Below are 14,992 nucleotides of genomic sequence, written 5' to 3' on the forward strand. Positions count from 1 at the left end.
CTTGGCTGTATGAAAGAGGTTGTCCTTGCTGTCAGGCGTTGATTAGCCATCCAGCGTGATGTGGACATGGCTGTCTCTGTGTCTCGGTGGGAGGTCGGCAGGACTTGATGGATGTCTCTCTTTTGAGATTGCACAGCATCGTGGAGAGGGAGGAGGACCCGGCCCCTGTTATCTATTCGTGCTGTGTTCCTTTCTGCTCTGCCTAAAATGGAGCAGGACCTCCCTCCACAGCACGACTCCATCATTTCTGGATAGAGCTAAGGAGTGCATAAAAGAGAATAAGAAAAAGCACCTCTTCCATTTCTGATCCCCAAGCACCTTTTAAGCAAAAATCCACTTAGAACCTGCATAAGTAGGGAGGGAGAAATCCCTTGATTTTCAACAGAAGCACTGAATTTGAGGATAATCTTCACAGTACGTCGTTGCGGGACGCGTGTCTCACAGACTGTCTCTAAAAATACACACAGAGGCATGGTAAAACAGACAAATGCACACATACACTCACATAAATTCATTTACAGCAGCAGAAAACCACCCGTATACACTCATGTACATACACACAAATTCATTCCCTGACTCATTTTCTTCTGCACCAGCTCAGTAAGACTGCAGGACAGTGAATCCTATTAGATATGAGAAAACAAAGAAGGGAACGGCTCATTGAAGAGGAAAAAACACGCTCTTTTCTCCCTCTGCCTTCGTATATTCCTTCACGATTCTGGCAAGACCACTGGGAGATTGATGTGTCGGTGTTTTTCATACCTTCTGTGACTGCTCAGCGAGGCACCGGGCTCCATGAAACTAGCCAAATTCCTAAATGATGAATGTACACAAGCGCGTCCTCTGGGAGAAGAAACGAATCTCATATCAGCCGAGAGAGGAGGCTGATATTGAAAATCATCTGGAATTTTTGCCTGGCACAATATTGGAAATCTTTATTCTAATTGCACGAATGAATTGAATGTGGTGTTCTGATAAATCCACTCTGCCACCAAGGGAATTGTATAAATGAAGCATCACAGATTTGTTTGTGTGTTTACTGCATGTGTGTGTTTGACTGCCCGTAAGTCATTTTCATACCCGCCTTGTGCTGTTGTTGATTGCTTGTTTACTCAAGCAAAAACTCTGTTCACAATGTTAACATATCATATAAATGAAACTCTTGACAAGATCTTCCATGAACATATTACAATATATCAAATAGTCATATGAGGGACATTTTTCAAAATATCAGTTACCATATGAAGGAATGGGGAGGCAGCATATCAGTATAGAAAACCATTTTTATTTCTCATAAGGCTGTCCTGTAACGTACTTATATCTACTGGGGGATAACTGTATGTTTCTCCTTTGTGACTAATACTTTCTCACTGTCATTTAGAATAAATCATCGCTCTCTGGTGTGTGAGAGGGAGATCACACTGCTGTGGAGAGTGCGGTCATGGACCACTATCCACAGCAGAAACAGACACTAACTGTCCGATTATGTTCCCGGTTTTTCTGACGCTGCTCTAAGTCCCTACTGTATCTGAGTGGGAAGCTCAGGGGTTGTTGTTAGTGCTGCTTTCTTTTTTGAGGCAGATCTATACAGTGTTTTCCTCATCTTTACAGAAACTACAAGCATTTTCTGGCTTAACCAACAGCATTGCTGGATGACAAAAGTGACCGATACTTATTTTTATGATTCCGTTGTTGCTTTTTCCAATGCAAGCAGACACTGCAAAGCAGTCCTTTACACACCGTATTGGAACAACAGCCTCTGGATTATATTCAGGGGCTGATCAATATTCGGAGCTCCTAATAGAGTCTTAAATATATTTCTCAGCTTCTTGGATCTCTCATCTTATTTGTAATGTATTTATATATGTATATATACACAAATTATCTTACATACAAAGAAAAGATGTGCTCATGGATTTACATTGGGCATGCCCACGAATAAAAGTCAAAGTGAAATGTCCATCAAGGAGTTTGAAGGTGAGGCCATGAAGGCAGACCTTAAATCCTCCCAAAGATTCTTAACTCTTTATAGGCTGCTAGTGGTCGCATTCACTGAGAATCCAGTGTTTCTCAGCTAAATGTCCTCCGTGTCTTCCAGCAAAGCCAACCTGCTAAATTAGTGAGTCCAACACAAATGCCCTCGGGACATAAATAAAAGGATATCAAAGTAATTTCTCTCCCATAGTTCTGTAGATCCTGTGTTCAGGTCCTTGTAAGCTCCTCAACCTTCAGGCAGGCGGGGCGAATATCTTCAAATAATGTTTTAACAACCTCTAAATAACCCCTGCAAAGCTGTTTCAATTTTTCGAGGGGGAGACAAAGTGAGGGAAACAGAGAGAGAGTAGGTCGGAAACTGGCCACAGCTGTGTGGAAGAGGAGAGTCACCAACATGGGGCTCATTGATCAAACAGGGGATTAGTCTGGTTTGAAATCCTTGGCACCACGCGAGCAAAGCTGTTTTATCTGGGTGGATATCCTTTCTGTGGTCCCAGGTAATCCAGTCAGTAGCCGCGGATGTAATAGTTTTAGTCCGTTCGGTGGGAAGAGAAAGGGTAGATGAGGGAAAGAGCCTGGCACACAGCCCTGCAATGGGAGCTCTCTGTTAGGTCCTGGGATGAATCTGCAACACACAGGAGGAAGAGGAGAGGAGAGAAAACACACATACACTTAGATAGAACAAAGGCATACAAGTGTGCGAGGATTAGACCCCGAAGAATTGCTCCGTTCGCATGTTTCAGGAACAAGGGGAGTCTTTTGAACTGCGGAGGCTTTGTACAGCCCCGTCTCATCCCCTGGTTCCTGCTTCTACTAAAAACAGTCGGCGTATACGAGTGGAAACAACACTGAAAATTAAGGTGTGTTCGGTATTTATAGGTAAACTGGGATATATCTGGAAAAAGCTTTAAAAAAAAGGAAAAAAACAAACACCTGATGTGTTTTCATGCTGTGTATGTCTGCTTGACAAACTGACACTCTGGCATATTTTTGACTTTATCGCAGACCATTTTAGCAACATCATTTCCACCCCCAGCTCGCCTGCACCCCTCGTTTGCACCTTCATGCCAAGCCAGCCAATCAAAGCTGAGGATTTTCCTCCAACCTGATAAATTGACTTTGGCTTTGCTAAATGGGATCGGGGCCCCCACTGTGGAGTCTGAGCTGTCTCTCCGTGACTCTGGTTCAGGGACTCTTATTCAGCCTCAGCTGCAGACCTGGACACATTTCAATGGTACATTGTGCAACCTTGAGACTGCTATTGAATGTCAGTCTTTTCAGCATCCTGCTCAACCTGAAGCTCAATAAAATCTGTGTGCGTGATGTCTGTAACAGTTAAAGCAGTTGAGTTCTTTGACTTCTTATGACCGTCTATTCGGCCGAAGCGTGTAAACGTTTGCCAGAGTATTTCTTCAACTAGCTTTTATCACATTTTCCTCTTATTTTTCTGCTTTGAGACTTTAGATGGAATAAATCTGAAGTCACCTGCACACTGTGGAGCCAATTAGAAATCCCATAATCCTGTTCAACTAAGAAATACAGCCATGACATTTCCAGCGGGCCTGGCAGGTGGTAGCCAGGTGTGTGGATTTGATTGTGGAAGGTGCTGCTTGGGACTTTGTGTGCTGTGGCACATAAAGTCTCAGAGCTCCAATATGTTGGACATGCTAGCAACAGAGCCAAATGATTTTATTAACCTTTTTTTTTCCTATGGGTTGAGTAGTGAGCACCTGTGCTCGCCTCCTGCATTGTGCACTAAAGCAGGCAGAAGCAGGCATTAGAAATCTAATTTAACATTGAGTAGAAAAAGAAAACATAATGCAATGCAGTTTTATTGTTGGTTGATTGCATTTGATCTGACTTAATAATTTGATACACTGAAAAAATCTTAATTCTAGTCATTTGGCTCATTTTTAAGTGACAAACTATTGTTTGAAAACCTCTTTTGCTGTTTTCAATCCAAATTAACTCATTCTAAGTCAAGTGCCATTTGCAGCTCTGACTCTTTCATCACATCGCACTTACTTGAATGAATGAAAATATCATTTGTATTTTGATGCAGATCCAGATCCAGACTAATAGCAATTTTCTAACACTAAAACAACATATTTGCAGGATTTTGCAGCTTTCACAGGGGTTTGTGCTGAGGATTGTCTAGTTCTGTCTTGTCTGAAACAAGGGAGGCATCACTGGAAACAACCCCATTGGTTGACTTTTTAAAGAAAGTTCTTTTTCAAAGATCAAGTGTCTTGTTAAGACAGATGTCATATGACTTGTCTCACAGCTAGAAAGACTCAACTGACGTACACAGTGCTGACGTATTCTCCCTTGCTGACTATATCATTGCGTATTTAGATAGTTGCACTGCAGCTTCTCCTCTGTGTTGCTCTAAATAGCTTCAAAATCCCACATTTAACATGTTGATTTCTCCTCCAGATCTTGTCACAGCGTCTTTAGATTTGCTCTTTTCTCTCATGATCCTTAAACAAAGTAATCCTCTGGGCTCATCCGTCCAACATTTGCATCTGTATCATCTGCTGTACGACGACATATCGAAACGTTGGAGCAGAAGAATGACCCCTGCCAGAACAAGAGCAGTAACAGGTTACACATTACGGCTCACTCTCTCTCTTAGTCACAACCCACCAGAGGTTTGTTAGCGAGAGAAAAGGGGTTGTATGGAAATGCTGTCATTTCAACCCACATGCATATGAGTGAGTGTGTGTGTGTGTGTGTGTGTGTCTCTCTCTCTGTGTGTGTGTGTGTGTGTGTGTGTGTGTGTGTCAGACTCAAAGTGTCCTGTTCGTTTTTGTCCTCTGTCTCTTCAAATGAACAGTGCAGCAGGTAGCGGTGGATTGCTCAAGGATTTCCTGCCTATCCCATCTTTGCTGGCAACTAAGCCATCTGCATTCTAATTTGCTAGCCGCATTAAATTGCAATTTACTCAGACTTCAGTTAGTAAAAGGAGCCAAGGACAATTGCCTTAGCAAAAGAATTTAGTGCAAACACAGCCTACCCTTTCCCCCCTTTCTCGTTTAGTGCTGAACAAATCAATCATGCCAGCTGAGAAACCTCTTCAAACACCACTAAAGAGCACCCTCTAAAAACAGAAGACTCCAGACGACAAAATACATCAAGATCCATTTAATGTGACATTGACAATGGAAAAAGCAAAGAAAACAAGTATAAATTAATCAGTAGCACTTGGAATGAACTCCCCCACTACAAACCTGTATAAAAATGTCATGAAGATGACAACCTGGGCAGTCTTTTGCAGCCATCTGTCAGCTTGCAGTCTCATACTTTTTTTCATACTAAGTCATTTATTATTTATCCAAAATGACACACTGTTTATCGTATGTGTATGATTTTATGTTGGTCTTCATGATGACATTACACAGGAGTGAAGGAGGAAGAGGAGGAGGAGGGGGAGGAGGAGGAGGAGGAGGAGGAGTGTTGTCAAGCACAGAGGTGAGACAGATGATTTTCTCTGTGAAGTTGAACTTTATGTGGCATGGCCGCTTGGAGTTCATTTTGATCTACGGCAGCGCGCGGTCTCCCAGTTTGACAAATTAGATGGTGATGCATCTGCTGGCAGGTCACTTTTGCTCTGAAACTGTCTCACAGATGGGCTACATCTCGTCACAGTGTGTTATTTTGCTTGAAAAAGTGCTCTCTGCTCCTTTTAATAAGGGGACACGTGGCTCTCTGAACAGCAAGTAAATCATGGTGGACCAGTTAGAGGGGATACTCACTGTAAAGTGTGAAAGAGTGTGATGCTTCACTGGAGTGTAATGCTTAGCACTCACTAATCTGAGCAATTACATACTCCTTAGTGGAACTGCTGTGGATTTACACAGTTCAAACAACTACTGTACATGAATACATGGTTATGTTGCAGTGTCAAATTACTAAAAAGAGTAATTTAATGCCTGATAAGGTTTGTATTATGACATTCCTGCCTTGATACTGGTGACATATTCATATTCACTCCAACACACGAATAGTGAGGTTATCAAATAAATGTAATTCTTTTCACTATCATCAAAAGCTGGGCAGAAGAACGAACAGGAGAAAAGATGTTTTCATTACAGCCTCTCTCACTCTGCCTGTCTCTCTTAAGGTGTATAATTGTTTGGAGGGAGCAGAAATGGATTGATCTATTTAGCCAGTGGAGCGGGTAATGCAGATCTATGGTGGGCGAGTGTTTTGGAAGGTGCTCCCCAGCCTCGCTCTCACTGTGACTTCCACAAACAAAAGGGCCTGCCTTGTCTGCTGCTACAGAACAGGCAATGAAGGGCTCCCTCTCTGAAAGACATAAAGAAAGAAAAGAAGAAACATGGGTGTCAGGCACTGGCTTTGCTTGGCTTTTTACTTTTCATGCCAATTTTTATGAAAGATGGTGATGAAGTCTGTGTGTGGGTGAACATGTGTGCGTGCCTGCCTGCCTCATTGCGCTTCACTGACACTTTTCAGAGCAAAATGAAAACCTGCAGGAAATAAAATGTCTGTGAGTAAAAAAAAGAAAGAAAGTAAACAAAAAAATAAATAATAATAAAAAAAAAAACACAATGTTGTGTTGTGGGCTTGCTGACTTGTGACAAAACAAATACAAATGAGGCAATTTGGCCTGAGAGGCAGGTGAATGAGGAATGTTGATTAAAACAGAGAGCAGAGTGCAGGATAAAAGGCCTTTCATGTAGCCTGTGGGCTATGCTGTGTGCTGATAGCTGCTTCAACAAGACCCTCAGAGGGGGATCAGGATATCAAGTGGACTCTGATAAGGAGCCACACAACGAAAAAGGGAAGAGGCCTGCCCGGGGGTCTCGCGCACACATGTGAGCATACATGCACAAACACATACATATCAAACACATCAAACGTGTGCGTGCGTGCACAACTAGGAGAAAACACAGAGAGGAGCAAGTAGCATGTCACAGATTAGTGCCTAATGGGATTGGCAGACCGGTGCAAGGCACTGTAATCAAGCCCACACAGTCGCCGATAGCAAAAAACAGGACACGGAACAAAGGAAGCAATGAAAGGAGGAGGGACTGATCCTGCCATTACACACTGATCACAAACAGCAGGGTTCTGCTGAGGGGTGGACCTGGCTCTCTGTGTGTGTTTCTACAGTACTCAATGAATGCGCTGCTACAGTATCTGCACGTTTACCCATGTGCCGTACATTTCAGTGATACACGTATCACCGTTTATAAGAAAAACGCAGCAACTCACTTTTTATTTATGCGTGCGCTGCCTGTGCCGGGTGATAAATATTTACAGTGGGTGGCGATGCGTTCAGTATTTGTGTCACGCCTGCCCAATCATGCACAGCATGTAAACACACACTTGATTATTTCGCGCTGAGCATTTGGGTTAATGAGAAGTCATTGAACATGAGTTGGTCCCACTCCTACTGCCTGACACTCGAGTGCATACAGTGATGTGAGAGAGAGACGGGAAAACAGAAACAGAGAACAGCTTGAGAAAAAGACTAACCTTTACAGAAGCAAGAATGCAGCTCAATTTCTGTTGACGCATCCTCTGCATTTTGCTTCCGGAAGCTAAAAAGGGGAGTATGGCTGGGTGTTCTGCAAAGAGAGGGTCAAGAAAAAAGGACACGTGTGTATTGGGTAGAAAAGCAGCTTCAGGCCTGACCTTTGGCCCTCTTCTCATAAGATTTTGATTAAATTAATCCAAAGCCATTTTACTCATAAATATGCATTAATGCTTTGTGTGCAAAATTTTACAATCTCGACCAACGTTTCTCAAGAGAATAGAAAGAAAATGACTTGTCCCATGTTACATAAAAACAATCATATCAAGTTTACTTATTTCAAAATTGTGCAAAGGGCTGAGTAGAAAATTAGAGATGCATTCTTTAAAGTGAACCAAGTACTGCACCTTACCTTGACAGGCTGGCAAAACCCCATTCGATCAACTTCTTTCTGAAACTTTTAAGCCTGTGGCAGCTGTGAGGGGGCCGAGTGAAAGGCTTTATGTCTATCTGCCGGCATATAAATCTGCAGAACAACCTTGGGAAGCCCCGTGTGGTCTAACCTTCACTGGCTGTTCCCTCTTTTCCCTGCCATCACATTAGTCTCTACTTCTATTCAAAGTCATTGTCACCAAGCAGTAAGAGGATACGGAAGGGGGGGTGGGGGCTGCTGATCACGAGCACAGGGGGTGAGGGGGAGGGTGGGGTGGGCCCAATTAAATGAATACAAATCGGGTGATCAACCTGTCACCGAGTGCTGGACTGCTGGCTTCGAGGACTTAACTCCCTTCATTATTTTTGCATGCTGCATTTGGAGTCAGTTTACAGAGCCGAAAGGCAGTGCAGGAGCAGAGAGGCCGTTAACTTTATCTCTGAGAGGAGCGCGGCCTGAGGCAGAGCCCACCTGTTTGTTTACTGCCTGTTTTATGTTTGTTGTGTACTACTATGGGCCTTCATGGATAGGCTGCTTACACCGGAACAGAATCCACCTTGTTATACAGTAGTCGATACAGTGTTACTTGTGCACGTCATTTTTTACCCACTGGTTTGATACCGTGCATGTTTGATTGTTCAGTGACAGAAATTATGGCGGCAGAGAAGCTTTGTTAAAGCATTTAATCAAAGTATTCAAACACAGCTTCTTGCTATTTCTTTGTGACGTCCTCACTTCAAGTCTAAGAAGAAAGGTTGAATAGTAAAGTGAAATCTGTCTGACATTTTAGATAGAGACTATGTGGAAATGGTGTGTGTGTGTGTGTGTGTGTGTGTGTGTGTGTGTGCACTCTAATGTGCACATGTGGATATGTGTGCAAGTGTTTTTATGTCTGGTATGATGTATTGTACATGTATTTGTGCAGCTGTACATTGTGAGTGTTGATCTGTGCATGCAGATATATGTATTTGGACTGAGGTGTGTGTGTGTCTGTGTTTGCGTGCGTGTATGTGTCTATGTGTGTGTGTGCGTGTGCGTGAGGTCTCACCCTTGTGGTCTTGATTTTGTTCCCAGAGGAGCACATCCATCCAGAGTTGTCAGGCAGAGTCTTGCACTCCTCTCCCTCCAGACATGGTTCCATCTCACACCACCATTTCCCAATTACAATGGACGCTGGGGAGGGTGAGCACAGACATGCGACATAGCAGGTTAGTTTATCACGCAGACACTTGTGTACACACATATTCGCGCATGTATGCACCCAACACAGATGGGCACTAAAAGTAATAATAATAAAATAAAAACATACAATTAAAAACACAAGGAGTAAGGCGATTCTAATGTAGGCCGAATCGTTACAAAAAGTTGAACAAACGCAGAAGCCTCCAATGCAAACACATTGTGTACATTTGTGTACATATTCAACACTGGCACACTTGTATATGTGCGCTCCCACACACTATATTATGAGCTACTCTGCTGAGGTACACACAGCCGTGTTATCTAAATGAATGTTTTTCCTCCTCTTTGGCCTCAGAGCGATTGTATCATTGCTGCACGGGTACTTCTGCTGTTGACAATAATGTCTTATACCAACAGAAATGAATCATTATTTTGTTTTTATATAGCTACATTGCATGTTAGGGGGCAATCTCATTTTTAATCAAAACTAATTGCCTCTCATTAACATCAACTGAATTCTTCCTCCAGCTATGTGACAAAAACAAATATGTTCTCATCTTCTCATCAAGATCCCACTTTCCCTCTCTTACTCTCTATTTGTATCGGTGTGTGTGTGTGTGTGTGTGTGTGTGTGTGTGTATGTGTGTTATCTAGGTGTCAGATACCTTTCATCATTGGTGAGTCACCTGTGGCAGTAGCAGATAGATGCTAAATAAATAACCTTTGTTAACCTACAGTATATGTTCTCCTAATTAACTTACCACAGCCCATATGTTCAATTAATCACATGAGGAAATGTGCTTCCCTGTTTTTTCACATCCAGTTGTGCTGCAATTATATTACAATATATTATAACTACTGACCCAAAAAACGCTGTTGCAAAAATGCATTTTATACACTTTCATTTTTTTTTCTCTTTTGTTGAATCAAAACGTAGCACACAAATCTAAACCATTCTCTCAAACTCAAGTTCTGATTCATTTATTAACCATGATGTTTGAAAAACTTTTTGTTTTCCACACTCCTCTGTATGAGGATTGTGAGCTTTCTGACAGCAAATGTGAAAAGTTCAAAGCAATATTTCAGACGAGAAGTCATCATTCCCCCCAACAAATTTTTCCCGCATGTAGGATTTTTTATTAAAATTTGCTGTTTAAATCACCAAAGAGCATCTTTCCTTTCATCATGCTGACATAAAGAGGATGTGAAGGTCAAATGATTGGGTGAATGCGATGAATTTAACCGGCATCATTTCATTTTCCAAACCCATTTTTTTGAACCTTTCGGAAAAAGAAATAATATTTTTTTTCCCCTCCAGCCTGTGTTGCCAAGGTTACAGGCCAACCACCAATCAATTGTGAGTATGAGCAACATGCCGTCTCCAACTGATGGAAGAAGATGGTTAAAGTGCAGTCCCTCACAGCATAGAGTGTACTACGGTTCTGTGTGGACGGACATGCATGCTTGCACGAACTCACCCACGCGCACACAAACACACACACACACACACACACATATATTTGAGAAATTGACTGGACACAGAGGCACGCCCCACTGCTCCTCAGTGAACTTACTGCATTTCCTGACTTCCTCCTTCGCTTTTTCCCTCCATGAGCCCTGAGGATACTGAATGCCAGAATGAGAGCATCCACTAACCAGCTGTGAACCCGCCCTTTGGCTTCCCCCATGGCTGTTTACCTTATCCACTAATTACCGCATGTTGGGCCATCATCCACTGTGCTCCTGCTATCTTGCTTTTTCTCCCTCTGTCTTCATCCATGGGCTAAATATGCATTTCACATCATTAATCATGTTTACATTCAGCTGCATTTTAGGTTCAACACTATGCAGGAAGTCGTTGTTAAGTGGCAAATTATGACTGGGCTTGCGGAGATGTGTTTAATCAGTTCTTTCGAGTGATGATGATGTGCTGCGAAGCCGCCACTCTGTTTAGCCTCTTCCTCTCGCTGCAGAGAGTGCGGGGGAACAGAGACATTGTTTTTCATTATACTACCAACTGAGGACGATTTATATTCAACTATGTGAATGCAGAATCTAGTCTGAATTGAAAATGGTAAAGTAATACCTGCAAAACAAAAAACAATTCCTTCAAATGGAGAGAGAAAGCTGGAAAGAGACAGAAAAGGAGGCAAAACCATGCAGGATATTGAAACACTGCCTCACCTGAGCTGCTTGAAACATGGGAGCTGCTTTGCATGAAAGTTGATTGATATTTACTGTACTTCACAGAACTGAATTCACCTCACACTCTGCGCCCTGAAATGTGTGCGCATGAAGCATAGATCATTTCTATACGAGGAGCCGAGAAAACAGCTGCATTAACATGAGCGTGGGAAGGTTTGGATAGTATTATTTGTTGCATCTTTTGCATTATTTATTTTCATGATGACCAACATTAAATTCCTTTACAATGTTTGGTTGGAACTGGTTGTTCAATAATCCACTCCTGGATTATTGATTTTCATTATACGTTTTACTGGTAACATGATTCTGTTCTTTTTTTGCCAATAAAATATTAAATAATGCACTGTTTTTACGCCTCTGAATTTTATTTAAGCCAATGTTTCAAGTGGGCAGCATGGTGCTCAGCGGTTAGTGCTAGTGTTATTGTTCTTCAACATAGGAAGACTGTATCATCTGGGAGCTTTGTGTTTCTACTCATATGTTAGCTTCTTTACTTTCTTTTTCACCTGTATTAAATGTTTGATTATGTTTGTTTGCTTTGTTATAAGGTCTTTGACATTGAAAGCTTCACTGAGATTCTTTCGGCCATTGTTGTGTTTACAAGAGGTTATGATACGCCCTATGAGCAGCGCTACATCCTCAGGTCAGACTGGACGCTAAAGTGCATCGCTATCGGAAAGTGACGAGACTGGCCAGGGCTAGCTGGTTAGCATGCTAACTTCAGTAGAAGAAAAGATGTGATAGAGTTTGCAACGTGTCCGCTATAGACTGGTAAGGAAACAGCTGCCAATTAATGCTGGCTATGTAGCAATAGCATAACTTTGAAATAGCTCGTTTGACGTTAACATTTTTCACATAAGCTGCTGTATTTCAAACTTATGGAGAGCCATGTGTCAAAGGGCCCTCATTCACTTATTCATTTCACACTAGATTTATTGAGAATGGACATCAAAGCTATTGAGCTTGGACATTAGATTCATATTGTTACACTTAAGCTCCAGCTACACTTAGTTAAGTGTTTTGCTTATTGTCACTTCACTTAAATGTTTAACCTTCAGTGTGCAGAATGTCTGGCCAAAATTTGCTACTAGAAGTTGTGTAGTGTGCAGTGTTTTCAGGTTCCTCTGTGTGAACCTTAAATCTGAGTTTCACACATTTGTACAACCAGACTGTGGAACTCACACAGGAGTGATGTGAAATGATGTGAAAAACGTGAAACCTCCAGTGCACATACCTTCAGAATGGACTTGATGTAGGACAAATCTTGTATCTACTAATTAAACTTTAACAATATTTACATATTCATTCTAGATCCTGTATTCAATGAGGGAAGAGGAGAAGACGTAATTGTAAAAAAAAAAATGTAACTAGGTATTTTAGGTTTTGTACGGAAATACCAGATCCGAAACAAATTATTATTCTTATAATGACTTGCTGATCTTTTTTGTGACACAAATAAAGCTGCCTGATTTCAAGGTTCGATAAATGTTGTGGACACTGTGGAGTCACGAGGCTGTGCTTAAGTGGCCTTCATAACTCTTCAGCCTGAAAATAAAACGTCCAACCAGAGAACAGCACTACCTTCTCATTAACTGTATATTATGCCCACAAGATCAAAGATGGATTACCAGAGTCTTCACAAATTGCAGTGTGTTAGCCAGAAAATATGCAACCGTTCAGAAATTGTAAACTAGAGCAGGGTTGCAGTTCTGCACTCTTGTAAATCATGTAAAAAAAAAAAAAAAAAAAAGTATTGTTAAAGTTATTCCACAGCGCAGAGCAGATGATGTAGATAATCCACCATCTTGAAAACCTGCAGTTTTGCACAACTCTAATTAATATCTTGACAGCTTCCCATCTTGTACTAAAAGGAGAGTAAAAGTTTAATGAGCAGTGACTATGAAATACATCTTATAAATATTCATGCTCAAATGTGATCTTTGCCTTAAAAAAATCTATTTTAAGTCAATCAGTGTGGAAGACAGCAGGCTCATCTCAGCACAACTCGACAACACATTGTTAATGACATGTTTGTTCTGATGGCCACAAGGATAAAAAAAAAGTCGAGCCTCATGTGAACACACACATGTCATGTCTCTGGCTGTAGCCGGGCCAGGACATCTGGCTCCGACCTTGACCGCTGGAGAAGAGCCATTTCTGGGCCGGGATCCATGCATCACTCTCTGGTGACCACTGACCTCCAACAGTCGTTTTAACTACTCCCTGTGCAATCGTCAGCATAGAGGGTATAACCTTTGTTCCAACATCAGCAAACTTTACTCCTCCTGTGTGTCTGCAAGGGAGTGTGTGTGGGGCGTGGGGTGTTTGCAGTGGGCCACTGTCCCAAATCCTGCTTTGGATTTAGGACTAATAATTCTCAAATCCATCTATTTAAGCTTCAACATGATTTAAAGCACCAGCACCAATTAACATGATCCTCACATGTTACCACAAAGTAGTTGCTTTACACTGTCAAAGATGACAGATAGGCTTGGAATAATCAGCAAACAAGGAATGAAAGCGTGTTTGATTCAAGATGTTAGCCAGGTAGCAGGCTGGAGTCTTTAGCTTTGATGGACAAACAACCGAGAGTGGGACTTGAATTGATTGAAAAACATGGAGCAATGGACCTTTTACAAGTGCATCTGTCAGATCACTGGTGAGCGGGCTCTGTGATGGATTGAACTCGCTGACACGTCCCTGCCAGGTAGCAGAATGTTTGAACACCTTGACGGATGAGGAAGAGAATTGATTTCTGTCTGTGTCAAAATGTGAATACGTGTCTTTGGGCTCAATGAATAGTTAATGTTTTTTAACTTGGAGCGGCTGCTCAGCACTTGGTGGACTTAATCATAGCAAAACGGTGGCTTTCCAATCGTGTCAGCTGTAGTGTTTGCTTTTTTTTTTTTCCTGGGGAGTCACTTAAATGAGTTGCCTTCAGTCAAGATCCGGAGCAGAAAGCAATTAGGGTTTAAATTCTCATGCCATTTGGTGGGTTAAATTTACTGTTCGGGGTGAAGGATCGATGCTTCCCACAAGATAACACCTAGCTCCACTGATTTCTTTCACTGACTCATTCAGGTCACATGGGTGTTTTTCTTTCTCCTCTCCTTTACATGAGCAGTTTATATCAGTGCTCTGCAAGTGCCCTGATTACTCAGTTATTAACCAAACAAATGGGCAATCAATCATTCATTCATATAATCATCCAACTAAAAAAATAGTCCATTTATTTAATGATCCATCTCTCACTTTACTGGATGAATTACACAGTTTGATTAGAAAAACACATTTCCATCTCAATGAGACAGAGGTATGAGGGTAAGCATTGTGTAACAGCAGTAAACTATCGGAAGGGTCAAGGGAGCATGAAGCAAATGAAGCGAGTGTATAATTACAGCAGGAGTGAGACTTGGACCACTGAACCCAAGGTCAGCCTCAGATAGTCATTATTCTGCATTAATCTTTGCCCTCTTGGAAAAGAGAGCCAAGGTTTGATTAGCTATTCAGAAAATATTGTTTGGCTTTCTAATCACATGGCTTTAATGAATTTCTGAATTCATAATGGACGTCCTGCAGACTCGAAGAAGAATTCCTCTGTTTTAATTTGATTATTTTCAGTGAGGAATTAAAATTGAATTAAAATGAATTCTTAAACATGCCTGCAGAGGGGTTTA

General features: G+C 41.7%; 1 protein-coding gene across 4 annotated transcripts in view; it reads right to left on the minus strand.

Annotated features, from left to right (window-relative positions):
• Positions 1-920: 920 nt before the first annotated feature.
• tafa1b (TAFA chemokine like family member 1b) overlaps positions 921-14,992 on the minus strand; it is a 106,311-nt gene continuing 92,239 nt past the window's right edge. The window contains exons 4-6 of one of the 4 annotated variants that reach the window (XR_015438573.1): positions 8,977-9,101; positions 7,498-7,589; positions 921-2,620 (exon numbers count right to left, since the gene is read on the minus strand). Coding sequence is in view for 2 of the 4 variants with exons in the window: in XM_023427998.2 (XP_023283766.1) it covers positions 8,815-9,101 (287 nt within the window). In the remaining 2 variants the exon portion in view is untranslated. Of the gene's footprint in view, positions 2,621-5,124; positions 6,304-7,497; positions 9,102-14,992 lie in introns of those variants that run through there. The other 3 variants (XR_015438574.1, XM_023428001.2, XM_023427998.2) reach the window with 3 other exon arrangements.

The sequence above is a fragment of the Seriola lalandi genome, unplaced genomic scaffold, assembly GCF_002814215.2.
Source record: "Seriola lalandi dorsalis isolate HSWRI2012SDOR001 ecotype SW California unplaced genomic scaffold, Sedor1 jcf7180002054864, whole genome shotgun sequence".
NCBI classification, from domain to species: domain Eukaryota; kingdom Metazoa; phylum Chordata; class Actinopteri; order Carangiformes; family Carangidae; genus Seriola; species Seriola lalandi.